The following is a 20,118-nucleotide window of genomic DNA, read 5'->3' on the forward strand; positions in this document are numbered from 1 at the left end:
GTTCATTTGGGATTTATCAATTAAACAAATGCATTTTGGTTTATTCACTGCATGAAGTTATTTCCCCAAAAAGGAGTTGTTTACTGCCTTTTGCTTGGCTCTGGAAGACCAAGGTCTTTGGCAGACTGAGACATTAGTCTGACCTCCTGCTTAGTCTAACATTTTCATTTAAAAAAAGCCAGTGGTAAATCAAGCTGAGAGCCAGATATCCAGTCAAAAATTGATTTAGTAAGGCATTGTAACTCACCAATTACAATCCTACTTTTTGCCTTATAATGTAATCTCTTCAGCACTTACCAAATCTAAGGACACACACACACACACACACACACTCCCCTTGCCTCCTCTCTCTTTCTCTCTGTAAAAATACACTTTGGAAGAAAATATTAATAGATAAATGCAGACATCTGAGACATGATGATTCAAGCAGCAGAAATTTAAAAAAAATTATGCTCCTCACTAGTTAATGGACTTTTCCCCAAACGTGTTTTTCTTCAAAGGTAAAAAACATACTGGAAAAAAAAAAGAAAAATATTGGATATAATATTCTTATGTAGATTCTTACTTAGAATCTAAAAAGTTAAAGCCATATCTTTATAAAACAAGTAGTTTGCTTTAGGGAGAAACTATTTCTCATTCAAATTCATAACTCTCAAGCATCCTGTACATGTCCAATAAATGATGATTAAACTGAATTCTGTAACCCACTCATATACTCAAGGAAATAATGGTGAGCAATTCTAGGAGAAATGATTATGAGTTCATTAACTAGTTTTTAGTTTTATTGCATGGCAGTAGCTTATAAATTTTTAAATAATTTGAACAGCTTTGTTTTTTGTTTTTGTTTTTTCTTTAAGAGAATAACTGGGAAACAATCAGTGAAGAGAAATGTGTGCTGTCTGGATGGCCATGCTAGGGAAAGTGTGCTCATGGTGATGTTAGTGCCCTAAATTCAAGTGCTCCAACTCCTAAGCCCTGTGCTACTCTTCCATTGCCCACCATGCCTGAAATACTCTCTACTACTTGAACATGGTAATAATGTGGTGTAAGGGAAGAGTAGTAGACTAAACCATGTCAAAAAGCATGGACTCCAGCTTCACCTTTGGCACTCTGCTGGCAATGGCACTGTGGTCTCTTAACCCCTCGGGGACTGTTTCCTTACACCCAGAAGGATTAAATTCTGCTCAACTGAAAGAGTGCTTAGGCAGATCATGAGGAATGCTTGTACACATGAAAACACTTTATAAACTGTAGTACTTGATAAAATGTAGAAAAATATTATCACTGCTCCTATCTCATTACAAATTTTCTGCAATAAAACTCTGCTAAAAAACAATCTAAGAAGCTTCTTCACCTACCAGGGGATGATTTCCCTTGTGTTGTGTTTTCTGTTCTGTCCCTCCCACCCAGCACCCTCCCCTTCTTTGAAGTTATTTGATGGTTTGAATTACAGTAAAGATTCTGACTGTCTCATTATCATTTTAAAACTCAAGTAAGTGATGTCTAGACTGTTGAAAAGGAGATAAAACTGAATAAAGTACTGCCACTGAAGTCTGCCCAAGTCACTTCATTTTCTTGGTTTGATTTTAAAACAATATTTCCCTTTAAGAGGCAGGTAGATTGGTAATCACCAAGATCATAGCTTTCATACAAGGTAAATGATTCCCCCCTTTTGTTCTTTTTACAGAATACACACAGTTCGGAGGGTAGATAGAACACTCAAGATACAAATGGATAATAAAGTAATTTCTTATACTCCACTCTACCTTATTGATTTCTTTTCAAAAATTTTTAAACACTTTTATTTGGCAGTAATCTCAAACTTAGAGAAGATGCAAATATAAAAAATGCTTTACTTGATTTCTAAAGGGAAAGTTTGCTTCCTGGAGGGTATTTATCTTCATTGGAAAAACAAAAAAGAAAACCTAGGATGTAGATTAAGTAAATGAGCCAGATTCTTATGCCTCACGATTTATGAAAAGAAAACAATAAAGCATGCTAAAGTTTTGCATCACTGTTTTAAAGCAGAACTTTCTTTGCATCTCCTCTTTCATGTTCGCTTCTGAACTGTACTCATAATATAAACAGTAGAAAGAGTTAAGATGTGATTATTTTCCAGAAATGATTATATTTCTTGTGAGAACTCAAAATATGATTAGAAGAATATATAGTTGGTACAAAAAGAATTAGTCATTATATAGAATTTTTCTCTCTCTGTGTTATCCCATTTTTCTGTATAGTTGATTTTTTTGTGAATCATTGCAATCAACATTCTCAGGTCTTAAATGATTTCTCTTTTACTGAGCACTTGAATTATCTGCACAGTGTAGCTTAGGAATTTTAAGAAAAAAATTTGTTTTCTATTAATGAACTCCGGCTTTTTCTCATTTTATTTCAAACTTTCTTCTACTGAGATCCTAAATAATGTCTGATTTTTCATTTGTAAAAGTCTTAAAGGAACCAACTTTTATATTATTTGCTATATATTTTCACTTTTATCTTTCCTGTTTATGCACATACAACTAACTGTGTTATCTTTAATTTCTCTGGTTTGCACTAAGGAAGCTTGAGTTTTCTGCTATTATATCATAAAATACCTATGTCATTTTGATGTGAAATTTCCAGAGGTAGTTTCTGTGGAAAGACTTTCATGATGATTTGGTTTATATGTTTACTATCTAATATATCCTTGAACTTTAAAGACTAGATTTTCAGTTGTCCACAACACAAAACGCTATCGAAGATATCCATATCAAATCATCCACGTCAATAAATTGGGAGGCAGCTTTTAGATAACACAGCAGTTTTTTATCTTTTGTGGTCCCTGCAGCTTAACTGAAGTAATATTTGACTGTTTCCAATGTGCAAAATCTGTGCTAGATATCTTTAAGGATAAAAATATGAGTGAGGTATAGTCTAGGGTCCTGCGGAGTTTATAAAGATACAAGTATTCAAAGGTTTAAATTCAATATCTAAAGTACTAATTTGAAAGACCAGACCTAGGACCCAATATAAAAGAGTACTCAGTATATTAAAGGTCAAAGTTTAACCTTAAACAAGGAATTAATTATTTAGCTCTTAAAAAATGTAATTAAACAATTAAATCAAAAGTAATTTTCCCACAATAATAAACTTTGGTGCAATAATATAAGCATCTCATGATATTAAATCCCACTTAACAACTTAACTATGATAATTCCAGTTTAAAACATTATACCCTAAGTGCGATAGTCATTTTTGATTGTTAGATGCATTGAAGTTTTATTGAAAAAATAACAAGACCTAACCAGACTCTTAACATTTCACAGTAGTTTAAATATTCAAAAACATAAACTCCAAATTGTGGTGTTAAGTAATGATGTTTTAAAATGAAATGATATATAGCCTTAATAGGAGGATCTACAAAAGTTACCAGGATCATCAAATTACATAAAGTGTAGTGCTCATTTTAGTTTTAGTTTGGTTGGGATAATAAAGAAAACTTTGTGTTGTTATATATACTTGGCCCTCTGAATTGCTGGTGATGAGTTGTGTTTGCAGCTGCCTTAGCTGCTCTGGCACCATCTTCTGGCCCATAATACTTGACTTCAGAGAATGAGACTGAACATTAGTGGAATCATCCACTGGGCACTTTTGGTTCATCCTTCTCTTCACCTTTCCTGTTTTCTGAAGATGCACTTGATAGTAGGATGCCTTCCCTCCTTATTCTGGTGTTCCCTTAGTACCTTACTAGTGAGTACCATATGCTGACCCCATTCTAAGCTCTTTCTCGTATTAACTTAATTAATCCTCACCTCAACAACTTTATTACTCCCCTCATTTAACAGCTGAAGAAATGGAGAGCAGAGAGAGGTTAAATAACTTGCCCAATATTACCCAGGTAGTCACAGTGTAGCTGAGGCTCAAACATAGGCAGGCTGCCCACGCTATTAACTTTATAGTCTCTGGTGAATAATTGTTGAATGAATGAAAGCCATTTTCTCTCCAAATCTATTTGAAAATGCAAGAGCTGAGATAAATTCTTCAGCTGCCTTCTTAACTCCAATCTCTGTTCCCTCTAGTCAGCATTAAATCCCACATCCAGACGGATACGTCAGGCTTTTTGTTATGCTTTCATTACTGCCCTCAGGTCTTCTGAAACACACCAATTCACCTAAAGTATTTATCCGTATATCTTACACATGTATACATTTTAATCTTTTAAAGTGCCTCCCTTTTCTTGTGCATATGTGTTCTCTGTGAATAGAAAACTGGAAGAAACTATAACTATTTTTCCTGTGAAACATTTTGGCATGCTGCTTTTCTTCTTATTCCAGGCTGCATAATTTCAAATTTGATTCCTCACACTGACCTTTGAGAATAGCTGTTGTTATTTTTACTTATTTATCAATAATGGCAATAAGAAAAAAACCTCTAATTCTCTTATGGAGAATTCTGTACTTTCTTTCAATATCTTCTTCAATTCTAGATGGAAAGATAGGTATTCAAAGAATATTGATATATTTAGCACACTCATGAGGATATGATATATGTGATGTATGTATCAATATATGATGACAGTGTATATTACGTTATCATCTTAATAACTGGCAATGTAAAAACTTGTAGGAAGGTGGAGCTTGCTAACAGCAGCCTACATCTATACAAAAAGAGTTGAATCCTTGAGTTTCCAATGATACATTAACATCTAAATATAATCTCTAAATTTGATGAAGGTTGTTAAAGGCAGGACCCCTTCCAAAACCCATTTATTTTTGGTAGAAAAGGGTAGAATATTAGAAAGACAGCTTTTAATTTTGACTAGAGGTAGGGCACTCTAAAAGTTAAATTTATAATTCTTGTTACAATATATTCTTAGTTTCTCATATTTAAAATAATGTACGAATTCACATCAATGGAAATGAAGAAAATCAGTGGTTTAAGAATATTTTGATCTTTGACTGCCAATATATCAGGGATTTTTAATTGATTTTTGAATTGAGTCAATCAAAATGATAATTAGGGATTTTGATTTTAAAAGACATGTAAACTGGGATGTTGGCATTCTGTATATTTATATTCCCATTCTGCTAGTGTGGACCCATACATGACAAAAAATGAAGAACTCTGGTGCAAATCAAATATTTACATGGTTTCATAAACAGATTAAGGTGATGAGTAAAGAAATACTTAACAACGTCCATAGGCTAGATTCTGGCGGGTTTGTTATAACGATCATGCAGAGTCTCTATAACCTTCTGACAGCCTCTAGCTCTGTTTGGCTTGTGGAGCACGGAGGCAAAATAACTCAGTGGGAACGGAAAGGATTTGAACCTTTAACTCTCTTTTGTTCAACTTGATCCCTCCATTTTTTTCAGCAAATTGAGTTATAAGCAGAGGATATAGGAGTCCACAGGCATAATAACATGGAAGTTGGAGGATTTGGGATTGGGTCCTTGTTTGGCTTTCTATACTTTACTCTGCTTGTGTGACCCAGGTAGCCAAACAGTGCATTTGGGTTTATGACCAAGGTCAGACATTCTAACTCTTCTGCTCTCCATGTGAGTGACTGCAGAGAGGGAGGTTTAAGACTCAGAGAACGGCTGTTACACAGGACATTTTCTTACGCATAAAATAGCAAATTGAAGCTTTTGTCGTAAAGAAAGTGGAATCAGTTGGCCGACAGTGGAAACAAAATCAGCATTACCACCAGTTATTGACAGTTGGGAAGTTAATTCTGGAAACATTTTTAAAAAGTACGTTCAAGGAGCAAGTGAAGGCACGTTCTCTTAAATACACTAACCGGTTGAAATATGAAAATGTTAAATGTCTGAGCATTAAATTTAAATGATGAAGAAGAGAGATGTGCCCAAGGCATTTGTCCTGACACAGGGAGAAAAGATTACTGCAGGTGACTGAATCAGAACAGAAGTTTAGAGAAGGTTATCAAGGGAAATAAAAAGAAAAGTGACTTTTTCATCATGATGACCAGAAACACCACTAATTGCATATCTAATTTTAAAATGCTGACCTATAACTATTTTGAATAACACTGATGTGTTCTTGAAATTAAAACAAGAAAAATTAAAAAGAATGTGTGGAATAATAATGCAAAACATCTGTGTAGCTCTTTAAAAGTAGTCTCTAAAATTTTTTTCTGTTTCTCTCTACGCTTGGGTTTCACACAGCAGGTCCTCAGTAGGTATTTGTGGTATTGAGTTGAATGCAATCATTGAATGCCAAAGCATATTCTAGGACTGTTTCTTCATTTGTGCCTCAAAATGTCTCTGTGAAGTAGTGGATGCACAGGGTAGGGGATATAACTGAGTACTTGTGAGGTCAGACAGAGGTCGACTGCCAGGTTATAGCAGTCAGAGATCTTGGGCTAAAGTACTGGCCCAATCTGAGCCTTAGTTTACTCCTCTGTAAAACAGGGATTACAGTGGAAACTCACTGGTGAGGATACATTGCAATAGTACACCTGAAGCACTTAGCAGAGTGTTTGGAACAAAACAATACTCAGTAAGTGTTAGCTATGAAGATGTTTTAATCTGATGTTCCTGTTTAAGCAGCAGTGGTTAATTAGTCTCTGAATCACCTTAGGAGGTCTCTACTCCTAAGTCTATGCTCTTTAAAAAAAAAAAAAAAGGAATATAAGAAAGCAATCTTTTAATGACAGCATCTTTTAAATCGTCTTTCAGATGAATAAAATATGGCTTCATGTTGACTGAATTTGGATTACGTAATTAGGAACAAATAATTGTTCATTCCTAATTTTAAAGGTGTATATGGCTGACAACTTTTATTTTTATGGGCTGTTAAAACATTACTGTCTAATTATCCTATGACTAGTGGCTCATTGAATCGGGTAGACATTAACGACTCAAGAGAAAGGCATATTAGGAGGACCTGTACATTAGAGCATTAAAGGGAACCCAAATTTTCATGATATTTAAAAAAGCACAGCATATCAATTTTTGGAAAAACTCCCCCAAGAAAACCATCACCAAGATGGCGGAGTAGAAGGACGTGCTCTCATTCCCTCTTGCGAGAACACCGGAATCACAACTAACTGCTGAACAGTCATCGACAGGAAGACACTGGAACTCACCAGAGAAGATACCCCACATCCAAAGACAAAGGAGAAGCCACAATGAGATGGTAGGAGGGGCGCAATCACAAAAAAATCAAATCCCATAACTGCTGGGTGGGTGGCTCACAAACTGGAGAACACTTATACCACAGAAGTCCATTCACTGGAGTGAAGGCTCCGAGCCCCACATCAGGCTTCCCAACCTGGCGGTCTGGCAACGGGAGGAGGAATTCCTAGAGAATCAGACTTTGAAGGCTAGTGGGATTTGATTGCAGGACTTCAACAGGACTGGCGGAAACAGAAACTCCACTCTTGGAGGGCACACAAAAAGTAGAGTGCGCATCAGGACCCAGGGGAAGGAGCAGTGACCCCATAGGAGACTGAACCAGACATACCTGTTAGTGTTGGAGGGTCTCCTGCAGAGGCAGAAGGTGACTGTGTCTCACCGTGAAGACAAGGGCACTGGCAGCAGAAGTTCTGGGAAGTACTCCTGGGGGTGAGCCCTCCCAGAGTCTACCATTAGCCCCACCAAAGAGCCGGGTAGGCTCCAGTGTTGGGTTGCCTCAGGCCAAACAACCAACAGGAAGGGAACCCAGCCCCAACCATCAGCAGACAAGCGGATTAAAGTTTTATTGAGCTCTGCCCACCAGAGCAACAGCCAGCTCTACACACCACCAGTCCCTCCCATCAGGAAACTTGCACAAGCCTCTTAGCCTCATCCACCAGAGGGAAGAGAGCAGCAGTAAGAAGAACAGAAGCAAGAAGAACTACAAAAGCAAGAAGACAGGAGAAGCAAGAAGAACTATAATCCTGCAACCTGTGGAACAAAAACCACATTCACAGAAAGATAGACAAGATGAAAAGGCAGAGGGCTATGTACCAGATGAAGGAACAAGATAAAACCCCAGAAAAACAACTAAATGAAGTGGAGACAGGCAACCTTCCAGAAAAAGAATTCAGAATAATGATAGTGAAGATGATCCAGGACCTCGGGAAAAGAATGGAGGCAAAGCTCGAGAAGATGCAAGAAATGTTTAACAAAGACCTAGAAGAATTAAAGAACAAACAAACAGATGAACAATACAATAACTGAAATGAGAACTACACTAGAAGGAATCAATAGCAGAATAACTGAGGCAGAAGAACGGATGAGTGACCTTGAAGACAGAATGGTGGAATTCACTGCTGTGGAACAGAATAAAGAGAAAAGAATGAAAAGAAATGAAGACAGCCTAAGAGACCTCTGGGACAACATTAAACACAACATTCGCATTATAGGGGGTCCCAGAAGAAGAAGGGAGAGAGAAAGGACCAGAGAAAATATTTGAAGAGATTACAGTCAAAAACTTCCCTAACATGGGAAAGGAAATAGCCACCCAAGTCCAGGAAGTGCAGAGAGTCCCATACAAGATAAACCCAAGGAGAAACACGCCAAGACACATAGTAATCAAATTGGCAAAAATTAAAGACAAAGAAAAATTATTGAAAGCAGCAAGGAAAAAATGACAAATAACATACAAGGGAACTCCCATAAGGTTAACAGATGATTTCTCAGCAGAAACTCTACAAGCCAGAAGGGAGTGGAATGATATACTTAAAGTGATGAAAGGGAAGAAACTAAAACCAAGATTACTCTACCCAACAAGGATCTCGTTCAGATTCGATGGAGAAATCAAAAGCTTTACAGACAAGCAAAAGCTAAGAGAGTTCAGCACCACCAAACCAGCTCTACAACAAATGGTAAAGGAACTTATCTAAGTGGGAAACACAAGAGAAGAAAAGGACCTACAAAAACAAACCCAAAACAATTAAGAAAACGGTCATAGGAACATACATATTGATAATTACCTTAAACGTGAATGGATTAAATGCTCCAACCAAAGGACACAGGCTTGCTGAATGGATACAAAAACAAGACCCATATTTATGCTGTCTACAAGAGACCCACTTCAGACCTAGAGACACATACGGACTGAAAGTGAGGGGATGGAAAAAGATATTCCATGCAAATGGAAATCCAAAGAAAGCTGGAGTAGCAATACTCATATCAGATAAAACAGACTTTAAAATAAAGAATGTTACAAGAGACAAGGAAGGACACTACATAATGATCAAGGGATCAATCCAAGAAGAAGATATAACAATTATAAATATATATGCACCCAACATAGGATCACCTCAATACATAAGACAACTGCTAACAGCTATAAAAGAGGAAATCGACAGTAACACAATAATAGTGGGGGACTTTAACACCTCACTTACACCAATGGACAGATCATCCAAACAGAAAATTAAACACAAGCTTTAAATGACACAATAGACCTGATAGATTTAATTGATATTTATAGGACATTCCATCCAAAAACAGCAGATTACACTTTCTTCTCAAGTGTGCACAGAACATTCTCTAGGATAGATCACATCGTGGGTCAAAAATCAAGCCTCAGTAAGTTTAAGAAAATTGAAATCATATCAAGCATCTTTTCTGACCACAACGCTATGAGATTAGAAATCAATTATAAGGAAAAAAGACTTAAAAAACAAAAACACATGGTGGCTAAACAATACGTTAATAAATAACCAAGAGATCACTGAAGAAATCAAAGAGGAAATCAAAAAATACCTAGAGACAAATGACAATGAAAACACGACAATCCAAAACCTATGGGATGCAGCAAAAGCAGTTCTAAGAGGGAAGTTTATACCTATACAAGCCTACCTCAAGAAACAAGAAAAACTCAAATAAACAATCTAACGTTACACCTAAAGGAACTAGAGAAAGAAGAACAAACAAAATTCAAAGTTAGCAGAAGGAAAGAAATCATAAAGATCAGAGCAGAAATAAATGAAACAGAAACAAAGAAAACGATAGCAAAGATCAATAAAAAATTATCAACAAAATTGATAAACAGTTAGGCAGACTCATCTAGAAAAAGAGGGAGAGGACTCAAATCAATAAAATTAGAAATGAAAAAGAAGTTACAACAGACACCGCAGAAATACAAAGCATACTAGGAGACTACTACAAGCCACTCTATGCCAATAAAATGGACAACCTGGAAGAAATGGACAAATTCTTATAAAGGTGTAACCTTCCAAGACTGAATCAGGAAGAAATAGAAAATATGAACAGAACAATGAAATTGAAACTGTGATTAAAAATCTTCCAACAAACAAAAACCCAGGACCAGATGGCTTCACAGGTGAATTCAATCAAATATTTAGAGAAGCACTAACACCCATCCTTCTCAAACTCTTCCAAAAAATTGCAGAGGAGGGAACACTCCCAAACTCATTCTATGAGGCCACCATCACCCTGATACCAAAACCAGACAAAGATACTACAAAAAAATAAAATTACAGCCCAATATCACTGATGAATATAGATGCAAAAATCCTCAATAAAATAGTAGCAAACAAAAACCAACAACACATTAAAATGATCATACACTATGATCAAGTGGGATATATCCCAGGAATGCAAGGATTCTTCAACATACGCAAATCAATCAATGTGATACACCATATTAACAAATTGGAGAATAAAAACCGTATGATCATCTCAATAGATGCAGAAAAAGCTTTTGACAAAATTCAACACTCGTTTATGATAAAAACTCTCCAGAAAGTGGGCATAGAGGGAACCTACCTCAACATAATAAAGGCCATATATGACAAACCCACAGCAAACATCATTCTCAATGGTGAAAAACTGAAACCATTTCCTCTAAGATCAGGAACAAGACAATGATGTCCACTCTTACCACTATTATTCAACATAGTTTTGGAAGTCCTAGCCACGGCAGTCAGAGAAGAAAAAGAAATAAAAGGAATCCAAATTGGAAAAGAAGAAGTAAAACTGTCAATGTTTGCAGATGACATGATACTATACATAGAGAATCCTAAAGATGCCACCAGAAAACTACTAGAGCTAATCAGTGAATTTGGTAAAGTTGCAGGATACAAAATCAATGCATAGAAATCTCTTGCATTCCTATACACTAATGATGAAAAATCTGGAAGAGAAATTAAGGAAACTCTCCTATTTACCATTGCAACAAAAAGAATAAAATACCTAGGAATAAACCTATCTAGGGAGACAAAATACCTGTATGCAGAAAACTACGAGACACTGATGAAAGAAATTAAAGATGATACCAACAGATGGAGAGATATACTATGTTCTTGGAGTGGAAGAATCAATATTGTGAAAATGACTATACTACTCAAAGCAATCTACAAATTCAATGCAATCCTTATCAAACTACCAATGGCATTTTTTACAGAACTAGAACAAAAAAATCTTAAAATTTGTATGGAGACACAAAAGACCCCGAATAGCCAAAGCAGTCTTGAGGGAAAAAAATGGAGCTGGAGGAATCAGACTCCTTGACTTCAGACTATACTACAAAGCTATGGTAATCAAAACAATATGGTACTGGCACAAAAACAGAAATATATATCAATGGAACAAGATAGAAAGCCCAGAGATAAACCCACGCACATATGGTCAACTAATCTGTGAGAAAGGAGGCAAGGATATACAATGGAGAAAAGACAGTCTCTTCAATAAGTGGTGCTGGGAAAACCAGACAGCTACATGTAAAAGAATGAAATTAGAACACTCCCTAACACCATACACAAAAATAAACTCAAAATGGCTTACAGACCTAAATGTAAAACCGGACAGTATAAAACTCTTAGAGGAAAACATGGGAAGAACACTCTTTGACATAAATGACAGCAAGATCTTTTTTGATCCACTTCCTAGAGTAATGGGAATAAAAACAAAAATAAACTAATGGGACCTAATGAAACTTAAAAGCTTTTGCAAAGCAAAGGAAACTATAAACAAGATGAAAAGACAACTCTCAGAATGGGAGAAAATATTTGCAAACGAATCAACAGACAAAGGATTAATCTCCAAAATATATAAACAGCTCATGCAGCTCAATATTAAAAAAACAAACAACCCAATCCAAAAATGGGCAGAAGACCTAAATAGACATTTCTCCAAAGAAGACATACAGATGGCCAAGAAGCACATGAAAAGCTGCTCAACATCACTAATTATTAGAGAAATGCAAATCAAAACTACAATGCCGTATCACCTCACACCAGTTAGAATGGGCATCATCAGAAAATCTACAAACAACAAATGCTGGAGAGGGTGCGGAGAAAAGGGAACCCTCTTGTACTGTTGGTTGGAACGTAACTTGATACAGCCACTATGGAGAACAGTATGGAGTTTCCTTAAAAAAGTAAAAATAGAACTACCATATGACCCAACAATCCCCCTACTGGGCATATACCCAGAGAAAACCATAATTCAAAAAGACTCATGCACCCCAATGTTCATTGCAGCACTAGTTACAATAGCCAGGTCATGGAAGCAACCTAAATGTCCAGCGACAGATGAATGGATAAAGAAAATGTGGAATGTATATACAGTGGAATATTACTCAGCTATAAAAAGGAATGAAATTGGGTCATTTGTAGAGATGTGGATGGATCTACTTACGGAGTGAAGTAAGTCAGAAAGAGAAAAACATATATTGTATATTAACAGATATATGTGGAACCTAGAAAAATGGTAGAAATGAACCGGTTTGCAGGGCAGAAGTTGAGACACAGATGTAGAGAACAAACGTATGGACACCAAGGGGGTTAAGCAGCTGGGGGTGGTGGTGGTGGTGGGATGAATTGGGAGATTGGGATTGACATGTATACACTAATATGTATAAAATGGATGATTAATAAGAACCTCCTGTATAAAAAAATAAACAAAATAAAATTCAAAATTTCAAAAAAAAAAAAGAAAAGACAAAATAGGAAGATTTTGAGCAAGACTAATAAATAAACCAAGAGGGCAGGCATAGATAAATCATATTAGGAATAAAAAAAAATTGCAGATTGAAAAAAATAAGAAACCATCACCAACTTCCAAAAAGCTAACATCAGAAAATATCTATGAAATATATGGTTTATCAAATTCCACAAAAACAGATCTCTTGATATGCTGCTAAAAATAGAAGCATTTCAATGGCCTCTAATGGAGACTAGTTTTACCTATACATTGTGTGGAAGGAGAGGATTAAGAACATTGTGAGGGATAAAATGGAGGAGACAAGGAAATTAAGTGTTGCTGTGGGCTGTTTAATAATATGTGAGTCTTTTGCCTAAAATTGTGCATAGTTTTGAGATTTTAAATATATTCATTCTTATATTAATGAATAACCATGTCTTCAAAATCTAATCTATATCTACCTATGTTTTTTTCTTATTGAATTTAATCTTAGACTATATACCAGCTATTGTCAAGGAATTGCTATATTATGTAAAGCTGGAAGAAGGGGCATGGGGTTTTCTGAAAATGTGGAATTACAATGCTTCCCTCTTATTTTTCTATTCAGCTTACATAAAGCCAAAGATAATCTAAGTGATTCTGCATAAAATCAAATACTCTTTCCTTTAGCCCTTGACAAGAAAACATGTACCTCTTTCTGTTTTCTGTGCCAGCATCAGTGACACTTTCACTATCCTGATTGTTCTATCTTGAAATCTCTGACTTTTTGAACCTCCTGCATTCTCTCCTTTGGCTTCTGCAACCAGTTAATTGGGAAGTACTGGTAATTCTCCCTCTGCCAGATGGGCTAACACCTGTTCTTCCCTTAAGATGTGGTCCCAACACCATCATTGTCTCTAGGAAGCTCTGTTGAACCCCTGAGCCCAGGTGGCCCCTCTCCTTTATATTTCAGCAATACTTTGGGGATACCCATTTTATCACTGAGCTTGCCACATCTAATTATAATTATTGCCAATAATATTCTCCTAGGGCAATGGTTCTCAAGTTTCGCCACATATTCGGATCATAAATACTTAATTAAAGACCAACTAAATCAGAATCTCTGGGGAAGTGAGACCCAGGCCAACGTACATATTGTTAAAAGCAGCACTTCTCAAATTTTAAGATGCATAAAATTCACCTAAAATTCTGCTTTTGTTGAAAAGCAGATTCTGATTCAATAGATCTCAGGTGGGGCCTAAGAGTCTAAAGTTCTAACAAGCTCCCAGACACAGATGCTGCTTATGCTAAATCAGCATAAAAGTTCCCCCAAATGGTTATGTATTTTAGAACATGGGTCCCCAGCCTTTTTGGCACCAGGGACCGGTCTCTCGGAAGACAATTTTTCCACGGCGGTGGGCCGGGGGAGGGGGTGGTAGATGGTTCAGGCGGAAAGGCGAGCTATGGGGAGCGGCAGGTGAAGCTTCGCTCCCCGCGCGCCCGCCCCCCCCACCGCCCCGCCCGCCTCTCACCTCCTGCTGTGTGGCCCGGTTCCTAATAGGCCGTGCGGCCCAGAGGTTGGGACCCCTGTTTCAGAAAATAGCATCTTCCTTATCTGTATCCGTATCCACGTCTATATCTTATGCTCAAAAACTTTTACCCAATATAAGACCACTTCTTTCTATTCTGATACCTCTACCTGCCACCACCTTTTCAGTTATGTAGAGGTGTTGAGAATTGTCTCATAAATCAGAGTTTGGGTGTCAATATTTCAGCTGTAACTGGACTTCCTCACTTGTATTTACAAGTGCATCCCTCCCCAGCTGTGCCATGTCCATGTTTCTGTGTTAATCTTACTGGACACAGAACAATGCTGAGGAGCATTAAGACAGTATGAGAAGGAAGGTCTTGCTACCTTTGCTTGTGCTTCAATTTTTAAATTATTATTAATTAATTATTTTTGGCTATTAATCTATTTTTGGGTCTTCGTTGCTGCGCGCAGGCTTTCTCTAGTTGCAGCGAGCGGGGGCTACTCTTCGTTGCAGTGCTTGGGCTTCTCATTGCGGTGGCTTCTTTTGTTGCGGAGCACGGGCTCTAGGCACACGGGCTTCAGTAGTTGTGGCACTTGGGCTCAGGAGTTGTGGCTTGCGGGCTCTACAGCACAGGCTCAGTAGTTGTGGCGCACGGGCTTAGCTTCTCCACGGCATGTGGGATCTTCCTGGACCAGGGCTCGAGCCCATGTCCCCTGCATAGGCAGGCGGATTCTTAACCACTGTGCCACCAGGGAAGTCCCTGTGCTTCAATTTTAAAGCATGATCTTGTATATTCACTTCATTGTCACTCCAGCCTCCAGACTCCATCTTCTGCTGCTTCTTGGATGCTTATGTGACTTTCTTTTTCTCCTTCTACACCAGGTAGCCTCTTGCTCCCACACCCATTCTCACATTTTCCCCCATTGTGAAGTCACTGTCATCCCTACTGACTTACCTCCAAATAACTGGAACCAAGGAACACACATATAAACAGCTGCTTATAATGTAAAAACTTCTTTCTTCTACTTTAAGTGTATTTGCTCAACCATATTACTTTTCCTTAGTTAATGCTTCTATCTGTTACATGTACAGATCAACCTTTTCAGTTTTAGGCTCTAAGTAGCTATTATTTAGTAGGGCTAATGACACAATTTAAGGTTCTATTAGCCTTTGTACACCTTTATATACCAATCTAACCACATTCCTATGGTTCCCAGAGTGTGCACCAAGGCACCCTGGTGTGCAGCAGGGAACTCACTGCAGCACCAGGAAATATTTTAAAAATTTGAGGGAAATACAGCAACATGAACTATCAGACATCTTGCGAATTACTAACTCAGAGTAGATCACAGTTTCAACAGCAGGTGGTGCTACATTCCTTTCGATGATGTCATATATTTATTAAGATGGGTTTCCCACAGTGCCCGTGTTAAAAAGCAAGTACCGTGTGAAAATCAATGTGGAAAAGGAAACCAGGGGTCGGTGTCCAATCTGAGAAGTTGTGCAGTGTCCAATACCTGCCCACATTCCATTAGGAAGTAACTGGTTATTTAAGATTGAAATAAAAATATTATTTTTTCTATTAATTGTTATTTTAGTTACTTATTTGTTAGAACATAAATACGTATTAAGTTGTTTGGGCCTAATTATTTCTTTTGGCCTAAGGGCATTGTGAAAAAATTATCGAGATGTTACAGGCATTGCAAACCAAGAAAGTTTTGGAACCTCTGCTATAGTCTAATTTTTTTTTTTTTCCCCCTAATTTCTTGACCTTGTGGATTCGGATAATCTAATCAGGTACCTGTTTACTCCAAATCTTTTAAAAGTGGACCAACCTGTTGCCACATGAGAAACGAACCTTTTTTTTTCTTTTTAAATATTTATTTTTTGTCTACGTTTAACTGTGGTAAAAAACAAATTGTAGTCTAATCCCTTTGTCTGTTGATAAAACATATAGTCCAAAGACAGATTCAGGAAAATGCCTTATCAATAGTTCAGGGACACCTCTTACATACATCTGATGTAGCAATGCTGGCACCTACGATAACTTCAATTATTGCCCTTCACTTTTTTTTTTCTAGTGTATATTTTTTATGGGTTATAACTTCAAGGAGGTGGGGCAGGGGCAGATAATGATGAGGAAGGGAAACTTATCTTGCTGCCGATAAAATATCCAAATCCAACGAATCAAACTGAAGCTGTGATTGTGAAGGGGTTTTCCCACAGTCCTCTACATTTGCCAGCCACTGAGAGATCCGTTAATTATATCATTTTACTTTTTCAATGATATAAAAGTCAGTAACCCACTTCCACGCATTACAGACAGATTTAATAGAATGTATACAATGGAGTTTTCATCAATAACTTCTTTCTGCACCTACTACGTGCCAGCCACTAGTTCTTGTCTCACTTTACACTGCAGCTCCATGCCGTAGGTAGGCATTGCTCCATGCATTTTCTAGATGAAGAAAGTAAAGTCTGGAAAGGTTAATAGCCTGCCGTGGGCCAGACGACTGGCAATTGGCAGCACAGCGATGCAGCCTCAGATCTGCTTGACTCCACAGCTCGCAATTTTTCCCCGTGGCAATATTACCTCTCACAATTATAATCATAAAACTGATTCTTCTGAGGTTTTATCCATTGTTGCTTCTAGTATTTTGAAATATCTGGCCTTTCTTTTCTTTTCTTTTTTTTTTTTTTTGCGGTACGTGGGCCTCTCCTGTTGTGGAGCACAGGCTCCGGACGCACAGGCTCAGTGGCCATGGCTCACAGGCCCAGCCGCTCCGCGGCACGTGGGATCTTCCCAGACTGGGGCACGAACCCGTGTCCCCTGCATCGGCAGGTGGACTCTCAACCACTGCGCCACCAGGGAAGCCCTACCTGGCCTTTCTTTAAAAATACATGTATTTTTATGTAAAATGGCATCACAATTTGAGAAGAAAAAGAAAAGAAAGGGGGGATCAATTATTTAAATACAGCACTTTAAAAAACTTAATCTTCTATAACAACAATGTTATTTGTATTGTAGAAAGTGCTTTAAAGATTATAAGATTATTGTTACTTTTTACAATAATTTTTTAGCCTTGCCAGTGTAGTGCTATTCAAATTTCACAGAGGAAATGGAGTGAAGTACAAGTAAGCGGACTGTCTTCAGCAGTCACACAGTATGTGAATTTCATAGCAAATACAAGGTTAGACCCTTGGGGATCGGTGTTGATGTTCACCCCTTCACTGAATACTTCCTCTCCTACTTTATTCCACATTAATAATTCACTTCACTGGAACGATGCCTGGTTACCTCAGCCCAAGCCATGGATGGCTTTCCTTCATTTATTGTGGTAAATGCTTAAAGAGAATATTGGCACGGGGTTATTCAGGGATATTTGATAACAGATTGAAGTGTGAACATGCAGCCCCTGGAATCTGTAAAATTTATGCTTTTTGAGTGATATCCAAATATAGATGTTCTAAAATTGTAGCTGTAATCATAAAGACATTTTATCATCTCTATTATGTTTGTTCCCAGTGTGTTTACGTAAAGGATGTATGACAATTATTTTTCTTATCAATACCATGTTCTGAAACAGAGAACCTACGAAGTACAAACCTGTGTCCCTGTCTTTTTTCACTTATTTGCGGGATGCAGATATTCTGCAACGGGAATGTAGCTGTTGATAAAATTTCAGTGAAAACTCATGATGACAGTATAACTAAGCTGTTTCCCTGACTCAGCTCCAGTAATCTGGAAGGGCTGTAATAAGCGATACGTCCTCATTTTACTTTCTGGAGTCAATAAAATGGTCAGATGATATTTGGAAATAGCACCTTTACATAATCATTTTTTCTCTTTTGTGAACCTTGCCACAATTAAATCATAAGTTTTGAAATGCCTGGCTCTTGCCAATTATGGGAGATAAGACAAAACAGCAGCAGCAGTAACAACTAAATCTAAGGCAGTGGTGGGTTTTGAGGACAAAGGGCTCCATTTGGTCAGAGAATGGATGGCACTGTAGGTAGCAGAGTTAAAAAATAGTTAATTTGAACGTGGCCAAAGGACTAAAGCTCAGAATGTTTCCTTTCACAATGAGAAAAAGGAAACTTCTTTTCCTTACAGCTTAATCACTCTATTCCTACTTTTAATACATACTACTTTATAGAATAGCTGGACCACATTTTTCAAGCTAAAGTAAAAATTCAAGGATTTATGATAATCCTATGCGGCTGGTTGTAGGTGTTTCGTTTTCAACGAAAGCATTTCTCTTTCTTTGTTGCAGTGCTAACATTTCTCAGCTTCTCGCTACAGTCTTCCTGAAACTACTCAAGTGAAAAAAAAAAAGTCTTACCAGATAAGCAACAATTCTTACTGTACTGGGGGAATATTTCACATCTTCCCCATCTATTTATGAGAAGTAACTTCTTCAAGCTTTTAAAACCAGAATGTCAAAGAGCCCAGTGGAATCCTACCTTGCCCACATACTGATAATCGGATCCTGTGTATTCCTCCAGCAGAAAGAACTGATTCCACATCCAGCTCCTTTTCGAACGGTTCAGCTCATTTTTGCTGTTTCCAGAGGGCTCCAGGGTCCTTTTCTTTGCCGGGAAACCACTAGTCCTCTTAGATAATGGAGTTGAGAAAGTTGGGTAGGGCTGGCCAACCCAAAAGAGAAGCAAGAAGTATCGGTAAGTTCTCATTTTGATGACACAGTCCAGTCTTTGAGTAGTGGGTGCCCTTCTCCTTGAAGTGTCTTTTTTCACTGCACTGTATCCAGCCTCATTCCTCCTCTCTTCCTTAATGTTCTTGGCTTGGCTCTCAGAGGATATCTGGAAAGAATAATAACATATTAAGCATTTTTAGAGGTCCTTAAAATTCAGCGTTAGAGCAAATAAGCTCTGGGAAAAAAAGAGGACATAAATTTGAATAGCAAAACAACAAAAAATAAATTGTCTATCAGTTTTGAAATGAGGAAAACAGTCTTTCAGATATGCTAAATGCAAGGTGTGTTCCGAGTAGGAAGCTGCTGTTTTTCTCTCTCCTTTTCTATCACTTAAAAACCCTGTTTTAAGTAATAGCCTTGCTGTAGGTCAACATGCCAGAGTGGATTATTTCACTACTCTTTTACCTCTGAGTATATGGGTTGAGATCTGGTTAGAAGAAATGAGTTTGTGTTTCTGATTCTATTTGCATATTTATCCTCATGAAAGAATATCACAGACAGTTTTGATTCAGTTGAAAGTGGATAATGTTGAAATTTTGCTACAGTGTATCGAGCACCTGTGATGTGGAGGCAGAAGCCTGTTCTGCAGACTCGTGGCTTCAGAGATGTGTTGTGATGGAACAGCCTGGGTCAGATAAGCTTGGAAAAGACCTAATGCCTTCCCTTCAGGATGCTCATTAGCATATTGAGGTTTCTTTTTTTGTTGTTTTTTTTGAAGATTTTTGTCTTAAAAAAATTTTTTTATACATATTGATGTTTCTGAAGTGAAATTTTGTAGCAATGATGATAAGCCTGCATTTAGTCCAGTATTTCCCAAACTTGACCAGGAAACTTTTTTCCTCATACAAGCCAATTAACACTACAGGATGGGTTAATGAACAACCTATGGAATTTGTATTTAACAGAATAAAGAATAAAATGAACAATTCTATTCAAATTTCTTTAGGAAATCCTGGTGGGCTTTTCTCTCTAAATTTTACTTGTATCATAGGCAACTAAGTATATATATTA

General features: G+C 37.3%; 1 protein-coding gene across 1 annotated transcript in view; it reads right to left on the reverse strand.

The window, feature by feature from the left end:
* Nucleotides 1–19,208, reverse strand: part of CDH6 (cadherin 6) — a 55,964-nt gene extending 36,756 nt beyond the window's left edge. The window contains exon 1 of the mRNA XM_027092666.1: nt 18,857–19,208. Within this exon, the coding sequence (XP_026948467.1) occupies nt 18,857–19,084 (228 nt within the window). The 5' untranslated portion in view covers nt 19,085–19,208. The remainder of the gene's footprint in view (nt 1–18,856) is intronic.
* Nucleotides 19,209–20,118: the final 910 nt, after the last annotated feature.

Source organism: Aethalodelphis obliquidens, unplaced genomic scaffold (genome assembly GCF_003676395.1).
Source record: "Aethalodelphis obliquidens isolate GAN/ISIS:26980383/991018 unplaced genomic scaffold, ASM367639v1 scaffold80, whole genome shotgun sequence".
Classification (NCBI taxonomy): Eukaryota; Metazoa; Chordata; class Mammalia; order Artiodactyla; family Delphinidae; genus Aethalodelphis; species Aethalodelphis obliquidens.